This window comes from Octopus bimaculoides, unplaced genomic scaffold (genome assembly GCF_046866305.1).
Source record: "Octopus bimaculoides isolate indiv1 unplaced genomic scaffold, ASM4686630v1 contig82, whole genome shotgun sequence".
Lineage (NCBI taxonomy): Eukaryota > Metazoa > Mollusca > Cephalopoda > Octopoda > Octopodidae > Octopus > Octopus bimaculoides.
The window spans coordinates 105001-124878 of record NW_028315332.1 but is presented as its reverse complement, the minus strand read 5'-3'; the positions used below and the strand labels follow the sequence as shown (position 1 = coordinate 124878).

The window sequence follows — 19878 nt, the reverse complement described above, 5'->3', positions numbered from 1 at the left end:
CTTCTTTCAGTTTCCATCTACATAATCCATTCACAAGGCTTTGGTAATCCTGAGGCTATAGTAGACGACACGTGCCCAAGATGCCACGCAGTGAGACTGAACCCGGAACCATATGGTTGGTAAGCAAGCTACTTACAACACAGCTGCTCCTGCACCTACACACACACACACACACACACACATATATATATGTATGTATATATATATATATATATATATATATATATATATATATATATATATATATATATATACATACATATATATTATATATACATATATATATACTATAAATAGATACATATACATTACATATACATATATATATAATATATACATATATATATTATATATATATATGTACATATATATATATACATGTATATGTATAGATATGTACATATAAATATATACATATATTAATATATATATATATATATATATATATATATATATATATATATATATATATATATATACATGTATATATATAGATATGTTATATATATGTGTATATATAATATACATATATATATATAAATATGTATATACTCTTTACTCTTTTATTCTTTTACTTGTTTCAGTCATTTGACTGCGGCCATGTTGGAGCACCGCCTTTAGTCGAGCAAATCGACCCCAGGACTTATTCTTTGGATGCCTAGTACTTATTGTATCTGTCTCTTTTGCCGAACTGCTAAGTTACGGGGACCTAAACACACCAGCATCATTTGTGAAGCGATATTTGGGAGGGACAAACACAGACACAAAAACATATACACACACATACATATACATATATGCATATATAAAATAAATATGTATGTAAATGATGTGAAATATGGGAAATGGGAAGGAACTTGACAAAATCATTGTTCTTTTCCATATGTATGGATGTATGTCCAAATATGGATCTGCATGGACACACATGTCTATATAGATATCATCATCATCATTGTTTAACATCTACTTTCATGCTAGCATGGATTGGATTGTGGAAGGTTTCACCAGTCTCCAGTCTGATTTGGAAAGGTTTCTACAACTGGATGCTCTTCCTAACACCAACCATTTCAAGAGCGTAGTGGGTGCTTTTTATGTGCGAATCAGGTGGCACTGGCATCAGCCACAACTACGATCCCATCTGGCTTGCAGAGTCTTCTCAAGAACGGCATATCCCCAAAGGTCTGTGATGGGAACAGTTTTAATACCAAAAGTCAATCTTTATATCCAACTTAACATGGATGTCTTGTTAGATCACCGAATACTGCGTTATGAACCTCGACAGAACCTCTCATATATGCGCTTGGTGCATGAAAACATACACGTAAATGGTAGCAGACAAGAACCATCTGCCATAGGCACCAGAACACCTATATCCTCTCATTTCATTCGACTAGAAATCATCAGCAGGAGGAGTTTGGTCACCACAGACCATCACTAAAAATTTAATGTTAATAAACCTGATGGCTATTTGCAACATCAGTGTCTGAAACGATGTTGATGTTCTATATATCGTAGCAGCGAGATTTGACTGTTGGCATACAGTGACCGGATGCCTCCCACTGATGAGTTCCTGTAGGAGGAAATCTCTAGTCTTTCCCTTCCCGAGCATCTAGTAACACTATCCGTATCACGTCCTCATGTTGTTGTTTTTTGTTATTGTTTTTGTCTTTTTTTTTGACGGGCAACAAACAAAGATACAAGCACAAATATATATATATATTATATATATATATATATATATATATATATATATATATATATATATATATATATATATAGTAGAAATATGTTAAAAAAACTAAATAGAGACTACACATGGAAATGTAAGGGGAAAGTAAACAGAAAAATAAGAGAAAATGCACATTGGAAATCAAAAAGAAGGTAAGGCTTTTTATGAAAAGTAACGATAGATATATACAATTAGATGAACTGAGGTAGGAATAAAGGTAAAAAAAGTCATTATTGTGAGTTGTTAAAGAGATTTACAAGCATACTGGTTTCGTAGTATTACTAGTCATTGCTTTAGCACACTGACTGACCAGGCTGTCAGGTGTCACTTTGATTCCACTGGCCACAGAATTTCATGTATTCCATTCTTGATCTCACCCTCCAACTCCATTGTGGTCTCATTGTTCTCTTTATTTCCTCAATCCAGCTGATTGGAGGCCTTACGAGTGGTCATTTCTGCTCACCAGGTTACAACCACCCGACATCTGCATGAACCAACGTTTATTGCTCCAACATGCGACATTTCTGGCCCCTCTGAGTTTGTTCAAACGTTATGCGCCAATGACCTCCTCCAATCCAATCCTTTCCCTGACCTGCAGATGTAATCTCTCTAAGAGATTCTCCAAACAGGAGGTTCGTGAATAGCTACCCAATGATTTGCACACCACTGTTCTAGTCAGTGTCTCTGACAACAATTTCAAGATATACTATGAATTGAAATTACCTTGGTAGATAAAGCAATTAAGGGTATCAAGACAGAGAAAGCCCCCTGCTCATCAGGAATCACTGCAGAGATGCTTAAAATACCTGGCAGTGTTGACTATAGTCTAGTCACCCGTATTGTTAACCAGGTGATACATAAAGGAGTTATATCTAATGACTGGTGTAGCAGCACCATAGTCAACTACTGCAAAGGTAAAGGTGATGCTTTAGATACAAATAATTACAGAGGTATCAAGTTGTTGGATCAGGTAATAAAGGTCACGTAGAGGGCTGTAGCCCAACTAATTAGGGAGAGAGTTCGTTTAGATGAGATACAGTTTGGGTTTATGCCAGGGAAAAGCACTACTAATGCTATATTTCTGGTAAGATAGCTGCAGGAGAAATATCTAGTCAAAGATAAACCTCTGTACCTAGCTTTCATTGACATGGTGAAAGCCTCTGACAGGGTACCCCGGTCCCTTATCTGGTGGTCAATGTGGAAACTAGGGATAGATGAGTGGTTAGTGAGAGCTGTACAAGCCATGTACAGGGATATTGTCAGTAAAGTGAGGGTTGGCAACGAGTACAGTGAAGAATTCCAGGTAGGGGTAGAGGTCTACCAAAGATCAGTCCTCATCCCCCGCTTATTCATCACAGTCCTCCCAGCAATAACAGAAGAATTCAAGACAGGATGCCCCTGGGAGCTTCTCATTGATGATGGCTTTGCTCTAAGAGCTGAGTGACTATCAGAACTAGAGGAGTTTTAGATGTGTAAGTAAGGTCTCGAATCAAAGGGCCTTAGAGTTAATCTAGCAAAAACCAAAGTCTTAGTAAGTAGGAAGGCAGACAAATCAGAAATTCCTTCAGGTAGATGGGCCTGCTCGATCTGTAGAAAACATGCAGGTAGAAACTCCATAAGATGTACCCAGTGTAAGAGGTGTAGCAATATGAAAGGAAGGCTAACTGAGAAGATAGTTTTTGTGTGTGGTAAATGCTCAGGAGCAATAAACACTGAAAATGTGTAGAAAACAGCTTCTGTCACATGACAGGGGGAAAAACTAGATGTAGCCAATAGCTTCTGTTACCTAGGTAACCAAGTCAGTAGCAGGGGTGGATGCTTAGCGAACGTAACTGCTAGAATAAGAATAGCCTGGGCAAAGTTCAGAGAGTTCCTACTTCTGTTGGTGACAAAGGGCCTCTCACTCAGAGTGAAAGGTAGACTGTATGATGTATGTGTGTGAACAACCATGCTACATGGCAGTGAAACATGGGCCATGACTGCTGAGGGCATGTGTAAGCTTGCAACAAATAAAGCTAGTATGCTCCGGTGAATGTGTAATGTTAGTGTACATACATGACAGAGTGTAAGCACCCTGAGAGAAAAGATGGACATAAGAAGCATCAGATGTGGTGTGCAAGAGAGATAACTGCATTGGTATGGTCATGTGCTACATGTTGATGAGGACAGCTGGGTGAAAATGTGTCACACTCTATCAGTAGAGGGAACCTGTGGAAGAAGGAGACCCAAGAAGACCTGGCATGAGGTGGCGAAGCACGAACTTCGAACATTGGGCCTCACTGAGGTGATGATGAGGGACTGAGACCTTTGGAGATATGCTGTGCTTGAGAAGACCCGGCAAGCCAAGAGAGACTGTAACCGTAATCTATGCCAGTGCAGCATAACCGGCCCCTTTAAGTGCACCCTTGAAGCATTGGAAGCTTGGAGAAGACAGTAGAATTGACACGAAGCACACCCTCTCTTGGACACAAGACCACTATATCACATCACGCTTTGAAGGCTATGCATTTGACATCCAGGAAGAAGAAATTACCACAAAGTACCTGGTGAACAAGAGAGACAGTGACGCTCTTATAATCCCAAGCTGCAACCGCATGTGTAGGCTATGTCATGTTTCTGTGGAAGACATCACGCATGTGATTAGCAGCTGTCCTAAAATGCCGCTAAAACAATTTACAATGCCATCTGCAATAAAGACTGTCCTAAAATAAACTTTGAAAATCCCTGTTATGGAATGTATTCATAAACACCATCTCAAGGAATACTCATGGAATATTCCAATCAAAATTTCTGTCAAATATAAACATAACAGAAGGGCAAAGGTATGTACCGTCATGGAGTTTAGCTGCCCTGTAGATATAAATATCTCTTTGAAAATCAAAGAAAAAGAGGATATCTATGGACAACTGCTTCGAAACCTCCAGCTTCTATATCCAGACTATGAATTCATATACCAATAATAATTGGAACACTAGGTTTTCTTAGTAAATGCTTAAAGGAGAATCTGGATAAACTGGGATTTTCAGAAAGAGAAATTGACCGACTAATTTGTACATTACAATTGCAATCTGTGAGTGGAACAGTAAAAATATGCAAGGCCTTTTGAAGTTCCAAATGTGAATTTGTCTATGTTAACTACATCTCAAAGATGGAGCCTTGTATCTTTGTTGGAAACCGGCCCCCCATCCTCAATGGAAGATTTATAATAATTCTAAAAATACAAGAGACATACATATTATGCTAATATTGGTGCCAAGCAGTGTTTAGGCATAAGCGAGCATTACTTTAACTAAAATATGTTTGTGACACATTTTCATATATTCAAATGGGAAGCAAATTTCTTACTATATAGCCACAGCTGGAACCAGACCAGCATTGATCTAGCAGACAATGCATCCCAACCATGACCATCTAGTTGACATATATATATATTCTGAAATAAACTATCTACTGTGCTTTATCATTTGTGTGATTAGGGAAAAATTGGCTGCTATTTCTTGTAGACCATGTGAACTTGTACATACACTTGTACATTCCTGTTGCACTGCAGAGCTGAATTTAGAGTGACTCAGCCAGGGTATGCAACATCGTGGGGGGCACTGGCCCCCTTGTCAGTACTTGCAAAAGAAATAATAGCAATAAGGTCATTGCAAAGAAGATATTTCCATATTTGAAGTGGTATTTAAAGTTGGGTGCTTAAAATGCCGAGGTATCAAATACATATAAATAAATGGAAACTCTGTGTGGACTTGTGTGCATGTGTGGGTGTGCTTGTGTGCATTTATGTATCCGTGTATGAATATCCATGAATGTGTGTGTGTGTGTATCCTGTTCGGCTGAGAAGAAAAGTCTTTGGTCAACATTGTAAATTTAATCTGCTAAAAGCGAGAGAGATAACAGCAGGAGTGGCTGTGTGAAAAGTAGCTTGCTTACCGACCACATAGTTCTGGGTTCAGTCCCAATGTGTGGCAGCTTGGGCAAGTGTCTTCTACTATGGCCTCGGGCCGACCAAAGACTTGTGAGTAGATTTGGTAGACGGAAACTGAAAGAAGCCCGTCGTGTATATATATATATATATATATATATATATACATATATATATTTATATATGTATGTATGTATGTATATATGTATATATATATATGTGTATGTATGTATGTCTGTTTGTGTGTTTGTCCCCCCAACATTGCTTGACAACCAATGCTGGTGTTTTTACGTTCTTGTAACTTAGCGGTTCGGCGGCAAAAGGGGTCAATAGAATAAGTATGAGACTTACGAAAAATAAGTCCTGGGGTCGATTTGCTCGACTAAAGGTGGTGCACCTGACTGGTCGCAGTGAAATGACTGAAACAAAAGAATAAAAGAATAAAAGAATATATATATATATATATATATATATATATATATATGTATGAATATGGCTCCGGGTTCAGTCCCACTGTATGGCACCTTGAGCAAGTATCTTCTGCTGTAGCCTCGGCTGTTCAAAGCCTTGTGAATGGAAACTGAAAGGCCGTTGTATATATGTACACGCACACACACACGCATATGTGTATTTGTGTGTCTATATTTCCCCCCACCCCACAAACATCGCTTGACAACCGATACTGGTGTGTGTACGTCCCTGTAACTTAGTACTAGGCTTACAAAGAATAAGCCCTGAACTCAATTTCCTCTATTAAAGATGGTGCTCCAGCATGGCTGCAGTCAAATGACTGAAACAAGTAAAAGAATATAAGAATATATATAAAGAAATGAAATTAGAGTTATGATAATATCTTTACTCGACAGCTGTTTCGGGAAGGCAGGAGTTATGTAATATTCAAAATTTTCAGGTGGTATATATGAAACATGATGAGTAAGCAACTGGTGACTATCTCAATGAGGCTAAAACAGTAAATCTGACTCCCTTCTTCAAATGGAGATTGGCAAAAGCAAAGCCTTTTTGTATATATTTGTTGTGAATTATGAATAATCTGCTACTCCTGGCTTCTTCATACAACTGCTGAGTGAACACATAACTGAACTACTTTTATATTTTCCCTTTATTTTTACTGTAGTATATATTGTACCTCATTCATCTGTGGCATACAAACATTTACAAGATTGAGGTGCCCCACTAACTCCAAAACATCTCATTCTCTGTTTTCACTGATGTCACCCTACCACCAAATCATCTCCTTTACCATCAAAGAATTCATTTTCCCCTCATTTTTACCCCCACCACTTCCAACTTCATTGTCTGTACTCCATGCACCCCTACCATTTACCTCCATTTAGTAAAACCTACAGACTCAACACCCTCCCGTTTCTACCTGCAGCTGAATCCCTAAATACCTCGACTGTGTCCTCCCATCTGTAGTGTCTTCACTCCACTCACACATACATGACACCTACCATGCTTTTCACTTGGTCCCTCCAGACTTCTTTTCACTCTTCACATTAAATCCTTATACACTATTAACCCTCACAATGAAGGCCTCCTTGCATTAAAATACTTTCTCGATGTTTGTCCTGATCCTCAACTTCACACCTCAAGTCTCTGCATTGCTGAAAATGTCCTCTCCCTAAATTGCTTCTTGTTTGCATGTGAACTTTACCATCATGTCTTGGGAGTGGCCATTGGAATGAGAATGGCTCCCTATATTGAGGCCCAAATATTCTCTCAGTTTACTGGTCCCACTTCTGAGCTATATAGTCGTTACATTGACGACTGCATTAGTACGGCCTCCCACTCCCGCGAACATCCTCACACCTCTCTCTTTTCCATCCAATCCTCCATCCCACCCTCAAATTCTCTTGTTCTATCTCCAAATTTTTCGATTTTTCTGGTACCATCCACCACACCACTTTTACCCCCTCCATCCACAAAAAACCCCTCTGATTCACATTCTTCTCTCCCCCACCCCACACACACCAAACTGTCCATCCCTTACTCTTATTTCTTCCGGCTGCATCGGCTCTCTAGTAACGACCATCACTTCAAGACAATACCAACTCATGGCTCCCCACTTCACCCAACAAAGAAACCCACTTCGCCTTTCTCCAAACCATCTTCACGGTTGGCTGTTTCCAGGCTCTCTCTTCACATCCGTTTCACCCTTACTTGCTTCCTTTTCTAGCTCACCCTTACCCCCTCCAGTGCATCATTCCACATGTTACCCCTCCATAATCTACATGGCTTTCTGGTCCGTAGCTTCTTCCCCATACTTGGCTCTTTCCTTTACTCTCTCACATGTTGTCACTCCTGACCCAACCTCTCCAACATCACTATTCCACCACGGGCCCTTCTCACATCACCGATTCATTCACCCCCAGCGATTTACTGTACTCTCTGTCATTCCCTGTACCTTGATCAAACTGGCCGCTGCTCAGCCCACCAGTTCGCTGAACATCTCCAGGACATTAGACTCGGCAATGGTGCCCCAGTGTTGCATTATTCCCGCTTGACCAGTCATTCCCTTCTGCATCTCTCTATGTTCAGACCCTGCCGTACCAAGAGGCCACCTGGGCTCCCACCTCCATCGAGAGCAAACTTTTATTTTCGCTCTCCATTCCTCAGTCCCCCAGGGTTTCAATTCTCCATCCCCTACAACACACACCAACATCAACTAGCTTCACACACACGTACATGCGACCTTACACACACATCGGCAGAAGCACAGAATATTCACAAACATATCAACTGCACAGAGAAAACACTTTATCTAACAACATACGCACACCAACTGAAAACAAGGACATGCTCATACACATGCATACACAAACACACACACACACACACACACACACACGCGCGATGTTCACATATAATACACACGCACACATCAGTATTACACGCACACAGAATGACTCACACAAGAACATACACACGTGTTCACACTACTCCTACAAGCTATACACATACGCATTAACAGCTGCACATCTGATAGTCACACACATAGACAATCTCACACATTCTCACACACATGCTCTCATAATACACAGACGCTCAAATAGGCTTCATACTCACACACACATATACCACGCGCACCACCAAATTATCTTTACATACTCATACATGCGTGTCTGGAATTGTATTTTGACAGCAGGGTAGGGTCTTTAGGCATCATGCAATGCCCCCCTCCTACTTTAAGAAGTTGTATAACTTTCAACATCAAAGTTTGGAAGAAATCCTTCCAGGATCTTCCAGCCGTAGATTGCAGCATACATTTCCTGCCTTCATTGCAGGGTGTGTAGTCTGAACCACTTGAATCTTTCCCAAGTAGCTAATTCGATGCATTGACATTATCTTCTTTGAGTAGCTTTGCTAACTGCTCTGTGTTCTGCTCTTCATTTCACACTGTCTGCTGACCAGAGTTGGAAGCAGTATTCAAGACGGCTTAGGGCAAATATCTTCCAGGGAACCACCATGGCTTCCCCACTCTCTCTCTCGTTCTGTAAGCTTTAAGAATGCATCCAGTCAGTCGCCTGAATCTCATTGCCAACTTAGTAATAGGCAGATGGAAGGATGCCCCCACTACTCCTGATGTTTATAAATTAAGAACCCTAACATTTGCTATCTATATATACCAGTCTGTCTAATTGTGGCCCTTTCATTCTGTCACTCTCCACTACATTTCCAGATGCAGAAAAATCGACAGACAGCATGCAGCGAACTTGCCATGAGAAGTGAAAGCTCCAACGTTTGGACATGGTCCTTCTTCAGGACACAAAAAAAAAAAGAGGTGAAAGGAGAGAAATGAGTAGGACAAAGGAGAATTTTACATCCGGTAAGTTTTTAAAAAATGGCTGCAGCTAATAAGGAAGACAGAACCAGGTGAGTTTCATCGAGAAACAAGAAGTGTCTGGGGGTAAGAAGGAAGAAGGAAAGAGTAATGGAGTGAGGAGAAAGATGTAAGGTTGAGAGGGAGATGAAGGATAAAGAGAAGGATAAAGAGAAGGATAAGAGAGAGGAAATGGAGGATGAGAAAGGTTTATAGAATTCAAAGGTGTTGGGAGTTGAAGGGAGATCTTTTCATTTAAACCTTTCGATGACATGGTGCCAAGTTCAAATATGAAATGTTGTTCTCTCTGTTTTGTTGAGAATGTGAAACAGTGGTGCGATCCACCTCAACAAAACAGGCCATTCCGTCATCCACTTATGAATGTGTGGCATTGCTGTACACATTCCCAAAGAAACTGAAAGAAAAAACGTTCCATATTCAAACTTGGCACCCCCGTCAATGACAGGATTAAATGAATATTTTTCCTACGACTCCAAAGCTTCCCCTTAATTCTACAAAACCTTTCTTCTCTTTCGACTCCCCTCCCACCTCACTCATTTTCCTTCATTTCTCTTCTTTCAGTTTTTTCCTGAAACAACTGGTAACTGGAGATGGAAAATGGATTGTTTACAATAAAGTGATAAAAAGATCCTGGAATTTGTGGGAGGATCTTCCAACACAGCTTCCAAAGAAGATCATTCATTTAAAAAAAAAAAAAAAAACTCATGCTTTGTGGGATATAAGAAGCGAAGAGAAGAAGAAGAAGAAAATGGTCATTTCGATATTTATTGGCAAACCAACCAAGCGAGGCCGTGTGTGTGTGTGGAAGAAAAGAAAACCATTTTCTAAGAGGAAAGGATGCTCTCCAAAGAAATCCTCTTTTACATAAACTCTTATTTAAATCACTGTGGATAAATCCCAGCAATAGTAATCTTCTCAGGCTCTCCAATATTTGACAATTCTATCAAGAGAAAGAATCGGGGCCAGAAGTGGGGCTAAAAATAATAATCATACATTTTAGATATATTCTTTTTAGTTTTTATAACATAAATGTGTTTCTGAGGGAAAATATTGGGAAAAAAAAAAACATCAAAAGATTATTTGAGAAAAAAAGAAGACAAGGAGGGTGGTGTGCTAGAAACAACAGCCTAATCTCCCTTAAATCACATACTTTCTTCCTCGACCCCTTTACAAAACATTTTACCAACAAATTTCTTTGTAATCGTAATCTACATCGTTTGAAAGTTATTTCTATAAAATTTCATTCAAAAATATCCATTCTCCTCAAATTTATGAGGGGGCAAAATGTCGGGGGTTTGTGTGAATTTTGTGAAACTCCTTTCCGCAACCCTTCAGAAAATGTTTTTCCAATAAATCCTTACAAATACTCAATCTACAGGATCTAAGCGATTATTTGTTGAAAGTTTCATTAAAAAATATCCATTTTCCCGCAAGTTATGAGGAAACAAAGTCAATGGGGGTATATATCTGTAGTTATGGCGAATTTGGTTTCTCACAACTTTCACAAAATGAAATATTTTTTAATGAAATTTTCTACAAATATTCTTCAGATGGTTTAGATTCCGATTAAATCGGAATTCATTGTGAAAACCGTTTGTCCCTGGGTGGGAAAAGTAGTTTTAGAAAATTCACAAGATTCGCCTTTTGTCATGAAAGAAGAAAAAAAAAAGGTTTTTTCCAATAAATCCCCATATTAATCGGAATCTACACCATCTGAAGCATATTTGTAGGAAATTCCATGAAGAATATCCATTTTTCTGCAAGTTCTTAGGGAAGAAGCATATACACCATAAAGGAACATTTATACACATGTATATTGATATATACCCACATATACACACACGTCTTTGCAATGTTTTTTAAACACATAAAACTCATAGATGCATACTTTTATAATATATTACACTTAAACCGCCCCAGGACAATATTTTTAGAGTTCTTTCTTAAAGTGTCCTTCACTTTTTTTGTGAAAAAACGATACACATTTCAGAGTATCTGGCTGTTATTTCTAGCATGATGTTAGACCATCTATAGGAGAATATTTGACATGGATGCTTTGTAAATTGTCCTTCGATTTTTATTTGTGATAAAACAAAGATGTGAAGGTTTTGGTGGCTGTTTCTAGCATGAAATGAGACCTTATAGAGGCGAATTTCATTTCTAAATGCTTCTTAACTGTCCTTCAAATTTATATAAAAAATAAAGTGAATTTGAAGTGACTTGGTTTCTATTTCTAGCATGGAAAATGACCAGCTATGGGAAAGCTTTTAATAAATGCTTCTTAAAGTGTCCCATTTTGTATGAACCCCAACAGCAACAACAACAACAACAACAACAATCTTATTATTAAACGTTAAAAACTGTCAGATGCAGACTGCACACACGACCGTGATGGTGGTGGTGGTGGGAGTAGGTGGTGGTGGTTGTAGTGGGAGTAGTCGGTGGTGATGATGATGATGGTGGTGGTGGGAGTAGTCAGCGGCGGTGGTGGTTGTGGTGATGATGATGATGGTGGTGGCAATCGGCGGCGGTGGTGGTAGCGGGGGAGGGGTTGTGGTGGTGGTGTTTCTCGTTTGTTGTTGTTGTTGTTGCTTTCGGTCGTCTGCTTTTTAATGGAGAATCAATGACAGGAAAGTCGCTGGTTTGCCACCAGACATACATTATACATACATGCGCGCATATATATAATATATATATACATAATATATATATATATATATATATATATATATATATATATATATATATATATATACACACACACACACACACAAACATGCATATTTAAACACACATGTATATACATATACACACAAACGTATATATATAATACACACAAACATATATACATACATACACACACATATATATAATATATATACATAATATATATATATATATATATATATATATATATATATATATATATATATATATACACACACAAAGAGAGTGTGTTGAGGAATGTTACAACACTGATTGTTAGTGTGTAGAATGCAATGTATGCGATGCGGGTTCGATTCCCGGCTGAAGGAATTTACAATAATAATAATAAGAAGAAAGAATAGGATTGAAGTTTAATATTTCTGGAAATATTTATTTGTTAAAATGAAAGAAAGCAAAAGATTGACGTCCAGGAATAATTCCAAAAACCATCAAAGAATATTCTGAAACATCCAAACCAAGAACTTCACAGACTTCATTTTCATCTTTCCTGATGAGTAAATATTTTGGATTATCTTTTAATCCCAGGATTTCTTCATCTTCAGGTGTTTCCTCTTCAATATGTCGAGGTATTTCATAAATATTGTTGTTTGTATCTGTTATATAAACACATTCACCAATTATGGTTAAATGAGGTCTTCCAATATAATATTCCACATCATAATCTATTATTTCTTCTATTCTTATTCCCCTCACAAAAGACTTTTCCCTGAACCATTCCACTAAAGACCAATCATCCCACCTTCCAAACACCTCCTCCATCTCCCTCCTCAAAACAACAACATCACCAAAAGATGTGACCCCCACACCATCCACCCCTTCCTCTCCCTCCAACCTTCCCTTTCTCCTCATCTTCCCCCTACACACTTCATCTTCAAATTCCCCATCTTCAATATCAACCACATCCACATAATAAGAGTCAAAGATGTTAGAGTCTCTGCAAATGTAATAAACCTTGTTGTTCCTCCATATTCTTTTGTATTTCTTGTCTCTCTCTTCTTGAGTTATGTCTCTAATATAATGACCACCACACACGAATTGATTGTCGTTGTATTTATAAATCCTGTTGTAGTACTTCTCAGTTCTGATGGTCTTTAAACGATGGAGATCCCTGTTGAAGACCCTCATTTCCTTCCCAAAGGCGACAATGAAACATTCGTCTGTCCACCGACATATGTCCAGTGGTTCTTCTTCTTCTTGTTCATGTTGAAGTATGTCCGCTGTTGTTGTTGTTGTTGTTCTGATTAATGTTAAACTTTCTCGAAACATCAACACACTCACATTCTCATCTAACTTAATTAGTTTACTGTTCCAGTCCCTAATGTCCCAATAATCATAACAAACAAGTTCCTCGAATGCAGGAATGGAAAAAGGGACCATTGCTGTTCTATATGGAAGTCTCCTCACTGATATTTCATCAATTCCTGAATTATTAATCTCCACTATGTAATTACCACATCTCACCTTTAATCTACCTTTACTAATTATTTCACCTGATTCACCTCTTCTTCCTCCATCTCCATCTCTTCCTCTGTATTCCAGATGTAATGAAAGGGAAACAAAGACCAGAATCAAAATTTAATAAAGACACAGATTCCAGAATGTTCATTTGGTCCCCATCAATCTTTATGCGATGACATTCAATCAATTCAATATGTTGACACCAGTAAATACCCACCACTTTTCTCCATATTACACCATAAGGGACGAGACTTGACCAAGCTTTAGATTTCTTCAAATCTTTTCCATTCAGTTGAAATATTTCTTTTCTTTTAGGAACCGTGGCCATTACGTGCTTTCCTTGTGTAAAACACACACCACCAACTAAACTTGCCACATTTCCGTGACATAACAGCTCCCCGTCTTCATCAAATATTTTAACATTTCCATTATTGGCTTTTTCACACACAACTATCTTTCCTTCTTCAGAAATATCAAAATCTTTTACTTGAACAGCAAATTCGTCTGTTTGTAAACGAGCAACCGGGAAGCTTTCTCGATTCACCATAAACAACCCTTCAACATACAATTCATTCCCCGTTACCCTCCAGGGGCTTCCAACAAACCTTGGTCCTTTATAGTCTATACTGTAGAAATTTACTTCATCTTTATAAATTCTATGATTTAAAAATATTCTCTTGTATTCCCCATCCTGGGTCAAACACAAAATGTTTTGATATCCGGCTAAAACTGAATATTTCTCCCAATCACCATGAATGTACAAAAAACTGTCATCAATTGTCATCCTGTCATCACTAGAATAACACTCCTTGTAGTGACTGACTGAATGTAAATATTGACCATCACTGTTGAAGAAAATAATGAATCTCATGTTGGTGACAATGATGACATCTTCAGCAGTAACTTTAATATCCCAGATGTCATTTTCATCATAGTTTCCATATTTGTCTCTCATTATTAATGGTTGAGGTATGTCTATTTGTTTTATTTCCTTCACACTCAAAAGTTTTTCATTAATATCAACAAAATACAAATGACTTCCATCTCTCATTTTACTAAAAACCATTTGATTGTTTGATAAAGAAGCCAGACATTCATATTTATTTCTCGTTTGGTAAATTACCAACGACAATGGAAATTCCACTTTTAATGTCAACAGTTGGGATTTATCATCATCATCATCATCATCATAATCCCTATACGTAATGACCAGTGTGTTTGACTGCCATCGACACATTTTAATAAATCCATTAAATTTCCATTTGATTGAATCCAAAAGTTGACCATCCAATGTGAATATCTTAATGTTTCTATTCCTCCTGTCACATCCTGCAATCAGATTATTTTCAGTTATAACCAAACGATTAATCTCCACTGGTTCTTTGTCTGCCAAATGTTGAGGGAGAGGAATACATCTGGCTTTATCAGAAACTGTCAGATCCTGTAGATATAAAGTACAAGACAACATTTCACTGAGAGAAATGTTTCTGGAAAATACATCTACCAGGTCGATATAATAATTAAGTTGATTATTTGTAACGAGATCATTAACCAACAAATTATGATCATTTATAGCAAACATACGGCTGCTGTCTACAAGATACACAAACATTTGGTCAATAGATCCACCGTAGAGATTGGGGTGACGTTTCACTTGGGACATTAAAACACTGGGAACCATCTGTCGTCCGCCATGACCACCACCACCTATTGTAGTGTTATACTGAAATGCTTTTCCCCTAGTAACAATTAATAGCTTTTGTGTTTCCTTGTCTATTGATAATGATTTCACAAAAAAAGGGATATTAATTGTCTTAATTGTTTCAACTTGATTATAATAATTGATGGCTAAAATATCTAAATGTGATGGTTTATCACAATAACAAACAATTTCACCTTCACCCATCTTACACACCTGTACATAAGGCTGCCTTAATGATACACTTCTCACTGTCTTTGATAGGTTTCCGATGACCCTTAATTGTTTCTGTAGGGGTAATGTGACACCTATTTGATTAGAATCCCATCGACATATATCTGTAGCTGTAGACGGCAGAGATAATCTCGACACAATGTCTCCTTCATTAGAAATGTATAACAAGCAATCATGGTTGATGTCGGACACCACCAACTGTCCATTTGCCAGATTACATATTTCGCCAATGACAAGTTTTTTGTCATTCTCCTTTTCTTTGAGTCGTAAATTTAGATTTCTGATATAAGGATTTTTCAGGTGTAAACAACAGCCAGACGGCCGGTCCTGATACTTGTAAAGAAGGACCCTGTTGAGTTGAGTGTCCGGTAGATAAACAGTCCCTTGGAAAACAGCAATGTGAGGGTGAACAGGGAAAGGCAGTTGCCACTGCCATTTCATTTCTCCATATATATCATAACATATCAGAATAGAGTGTCTCTTGAAGAGGACATAAAAATGAACATTATCAGAGTAGATGTGATGAGGGTAGCCATAGAATGGAAGGTATTTTTGAAAAAGTTCTTCAGCACATGTGGAATAAAATACCATTTTATTTTCCCTTCCATCTACGACTACAAAATTAATTGGAGTTGCAGCAATGGTGACATTAGAATGTCCCAGAGAAATTCTTTCTGTAATGTCAACTTTATCTTCGTTGATCAATAGGATATGGACCTCAATTTTGTTTTCAGTGGTGGTCACAGCTAAACACTTATTTGATACAATATGACATATTCTCCTGTAATCAGTGTGGACCTTTATTAAAGGGCTTTTGCTTAGTTCAGGACAGGTGATATACTGAAGTTCTTTCTTTTCATGATAAAACACTAAAATTCTGTTTGAGTTGAGTCTACAAAAGCAAGAAGGAATCTCAAGGAAAGTTGAATTATTTTGGTTAATTATTTCCTCATTATCAGTGAATAATTTAGCTTTATTATTCTTATAGGTTATTAATATAGAAGATGTAGACAAAGGTAGAATATTAGTAATATTGTTGCAATCCTCAATATCAATATAGTCTTTTAAACTGGGGGTATGTTGCTGGTGGTTGTGTGACAGTTTGGGCCAAATGTCTTCATTTATTTGAATGGCATGTGGTTTGCCAAAATAATCTGTTACCAAAATGGTATCTTTACCAACAGAAATAGAGCGGCATTTCCTGCCAATGTCCCTCTTTGTCACACCACCTTTAGCTGAAATCCTGTAAATAATTTGTCCCTGGAGGACATAGATATAGCTTTGGTAGAGAGAGATTTTACTTGGGAGGTGCAGAGAATGGGTCTCTACCTCCCATAACTGTTGGCCATCCATATTGTAACAGATTACTCTGTTAATACTGGAAAATGTAATTAAAAGTATATTGTGGACCCCTACAGCAATATCTGTAGGTATTTCTTTGGTAATGAATTGGTTTATAATTCTATTACTCTCCCAATCAATTTGGTAAACTGTCTTACCAAACATTTCTACACCTACAAGTGTAGAATGTTCCAAGTAACTCACCATATACAACCCCAACTGTATCCCTTTAATCTCGAAAGTTGTGGGACTGATAATGAGAATCATTTCTCGGAAGGGGAGGGTCGCTAGAACCATGTCTTGACCAATTCTGGTGAAACTGGTGACAGAAGATGGACAATGGACATCATTTCTGTCACCGTCTCTTGTCACACAACATACTGTCATACAATGGTGGGAATAGGTTACCACTCCCCCCCTGTATTACAATAATATTGGATATTATCATGCTTTTGTCTGATTCTTCTCCAGATTCTTCAATCTTTGCTTCTCTGGTCACAACTGGGCAAAGAGGCCGAAATTTTGTGGTTATTTTTGGTGGTTCAATGGTTTTGTGTTTGTCTTGTAAAATATTTCTCTGTAAATAGTGTTCCAGGAAGAATTCTAGTTTTCCAAAACTAATAAATTCTTGATTGAAATCGTATTCCTTAATGTCTTTCTGCAAAATTTGTATTCTTTGTGTAAAATCTTTTAGAAAAATACTTTCATCCATTCCTATATTTTTTAAAAAAGTACATATTTTTTCACGAAAATTTTTCAACAAATTAATTTTGTCTTCATATGCATTTGATCTTTTATAAAATGTATGTTTGTCCAAAATATTTCGTCTTCCCATTATTTCCTTCTTTTCATGTTCTCCTTTTTGTCTTTTTTGTTTTGTTGTTGACTGAGATGAAGCTTGTTCCTCTGACATTTCTCTCCTTGAACCATCATCTCTGTCATATTTATTGTCAACTCCTTCTTCATACCTTTTTGTTGTTGAGTCCCTCAAAGCCCTTTTCCAAGGGATACGTGTTCTTAAAGTATTTTCTCTTTGCACTTCCATAGTGAATCTGTAATGAAATATAAGGAAAACGTTTAGCTTTGTGGAAATATTCAAGTTTCAGGGAGATGATGTTTACTTCAATATTTGAAAAACACAAACAAAACATTTCTGTATTTCTGTCAGTGAATTAATCTTGGCTAATTAATATTTAAACAACTTTCTGTTGTAATAAAAATGATTAGAAATAAACATCTGATTACAATCTATTTTAAGATGTATTAATAAGTTTCATTAATTACATGGAGTCTAAATATTAGCAATAATTATATTCACTGGAAATGATATTTGCTCTCAGCATCACAAAGTAATAGTCATGAGTGGCTTAGATTTATTTAACGATAATTAGTCAAGGAGATTCCCCTGCTCCAAAAGTACTCAATAACGAGACACTCCATGCTGTAGAGAAAATTAACTTTAATTAGTATACATGCTATATTATGTCCCAACACACAGCAATCATGTTCAAACTTCGTTAACACGGAACAATTAGGAAAACATAGACTTTATGTTTCATAGACATTTGTCAGACACAAGACAGACTGAACATTTTGCTAGTTAGATGGAATATAAGTATTACTAATGATTATATGTACTGGAAATGATGGGACTGTCATGGTTGGCTTGGTTTCCATCATATTTACCTGGAGTAAGAGATATCAATAAAGCTGGAGATGAAACTGGTTCTTAACCTGACAAATGCTGTAAATCTCTCAACATTCCAATATAATCCACACAATTATCATACACAACATTGATTAACTTGGAAAGCTTATCAAAAGATGGGCTTCCATATAATCACACTGATACACAGCATGTTGAGAGGATCGTTATTATTTGTTCCTGATTGAGATAATAAAGATTGGTTAATGAATAAGCTTAATTAACGAAAGGTAGGTTCATCTAAATTATATTCAATATAAGGGACAATGTTTGGATAGCAATGAGAAAGATGTGTTTGTATGAAAAAGGGGTTTGGCAGGGGAAGTGTGTTTTGTTTTGTGTTAGGTGAGGAGATATAACTTGGTGTAGTTTATTATGAAGTATTGGGGGTTTAATGAGGTGGATTAGGAAATATTGGTGGGGTGTTTAATGACATTCTGGTGACTCATCATCATCAGAATGATCCTCCACCTCCTCTTTGGAAAAGAGCTGGATAAGGCTATGTTGTTGCTATTGGTGTTGTTATTGACAACAAAGTTTATGAAGAGAAAACCAGATAATTGCAAATATTTCAACTGGAAAATTAAATTGGAAATAATGTTTATGTTTCACTTGTGCCATTCTACTTGGTTTATTTTGGAGGAAGAAAAACCTACAAAAACTCTTCATAATAATAATAATAATAGACTTTAATCTAATTGTATATGTATTTATATACACATACATATATATGAAAAAATATGTATAATATATACACAAAATGCACATATGTATATTTATATACATATGTATATTTATATGTCCGTATGTATGTATGATCATCATCATTTTACCCCCACTTTCCATGCTGGAATGGGTTGGATGGTTCAAAGAATGTCTTGCCTGAAGTTACATTTTCTGGTTTTCTTTCTACAGCTGGATGCTCTTCCTTACATCAACCCTGCACAATGTGCACTGGGTGCATCTTATGGCACCGTCACTATAGACGATTGCCATGTCCTTGACAGAACTAAAGGTTCCCCTCAATCTCTGGGTTTCACATATACCTTGGGATGAGGGTAATAAATATATGGAAAGGAGGGGTTGAGTGTTGGGGAGAGACTCAGGGAGGTCCAGTAACATCCCTAGTTTCATTGGAAGAATGGTGAAGAGAAGAGATTTACTGCCATTCTTTGTGACAGCAATAAGATAGCAGAGT

The 19878-nt window shown here is 37.3% G+C and overlaps 2 protein-coding genes and 1 long non-coding RNA gene across 3 annotated transcripts in view; 1 reads left to right on the top strand and 2 right to left on the bottom strand.

Annotated features, from left to right (window-relative positions):
• Positions 1 to 5878: 5878 nt before the first annotated feature.
• On the top strand, positions 5879 to 11735 carry LOC149129280 (uncharacterized). The gene is made up of 2 exons (XR_016240119.1): positions 5879 to 9501; positions 10078 to 11735. It is a non-coding gene; the product is annotated as an uncharacterized LOC149129280 (long non-coding RNA).
• Positions 11736 to 12586: 851 nt separating this feature from the next.
• Positions 12587 to 13620, bottom strand: LOC149129279 (uncharacterized). Its single transcript, XM_089346633.1, has one exon. The coding sequence runs from the start codon at positions 13618 to 13620 to the stop codon at positions 12613 to 12615; it is 1008 nt and encodes a 335-aa protein (XP_089202759.1). The 3' UTR covers positions 12587 to 12612.
• The window catches only part of LOC149129278 (uncharacterized), a 24333-nt gene continuing 17041 nt past the window's right edge, over positions 12587 to 19878 (bottom strand). The window contains 2 exon segments of the mRNA XM_089346627.1: positions 12587 to 17392; positions 17394 to 18027. Coding sequence (XP_089202753.1) covers positions 13739 to 17392; positions 17394 to 18027 — 4288 coding nt within the window. The 3' untranslated portion in view covers positions 12587 to 13738.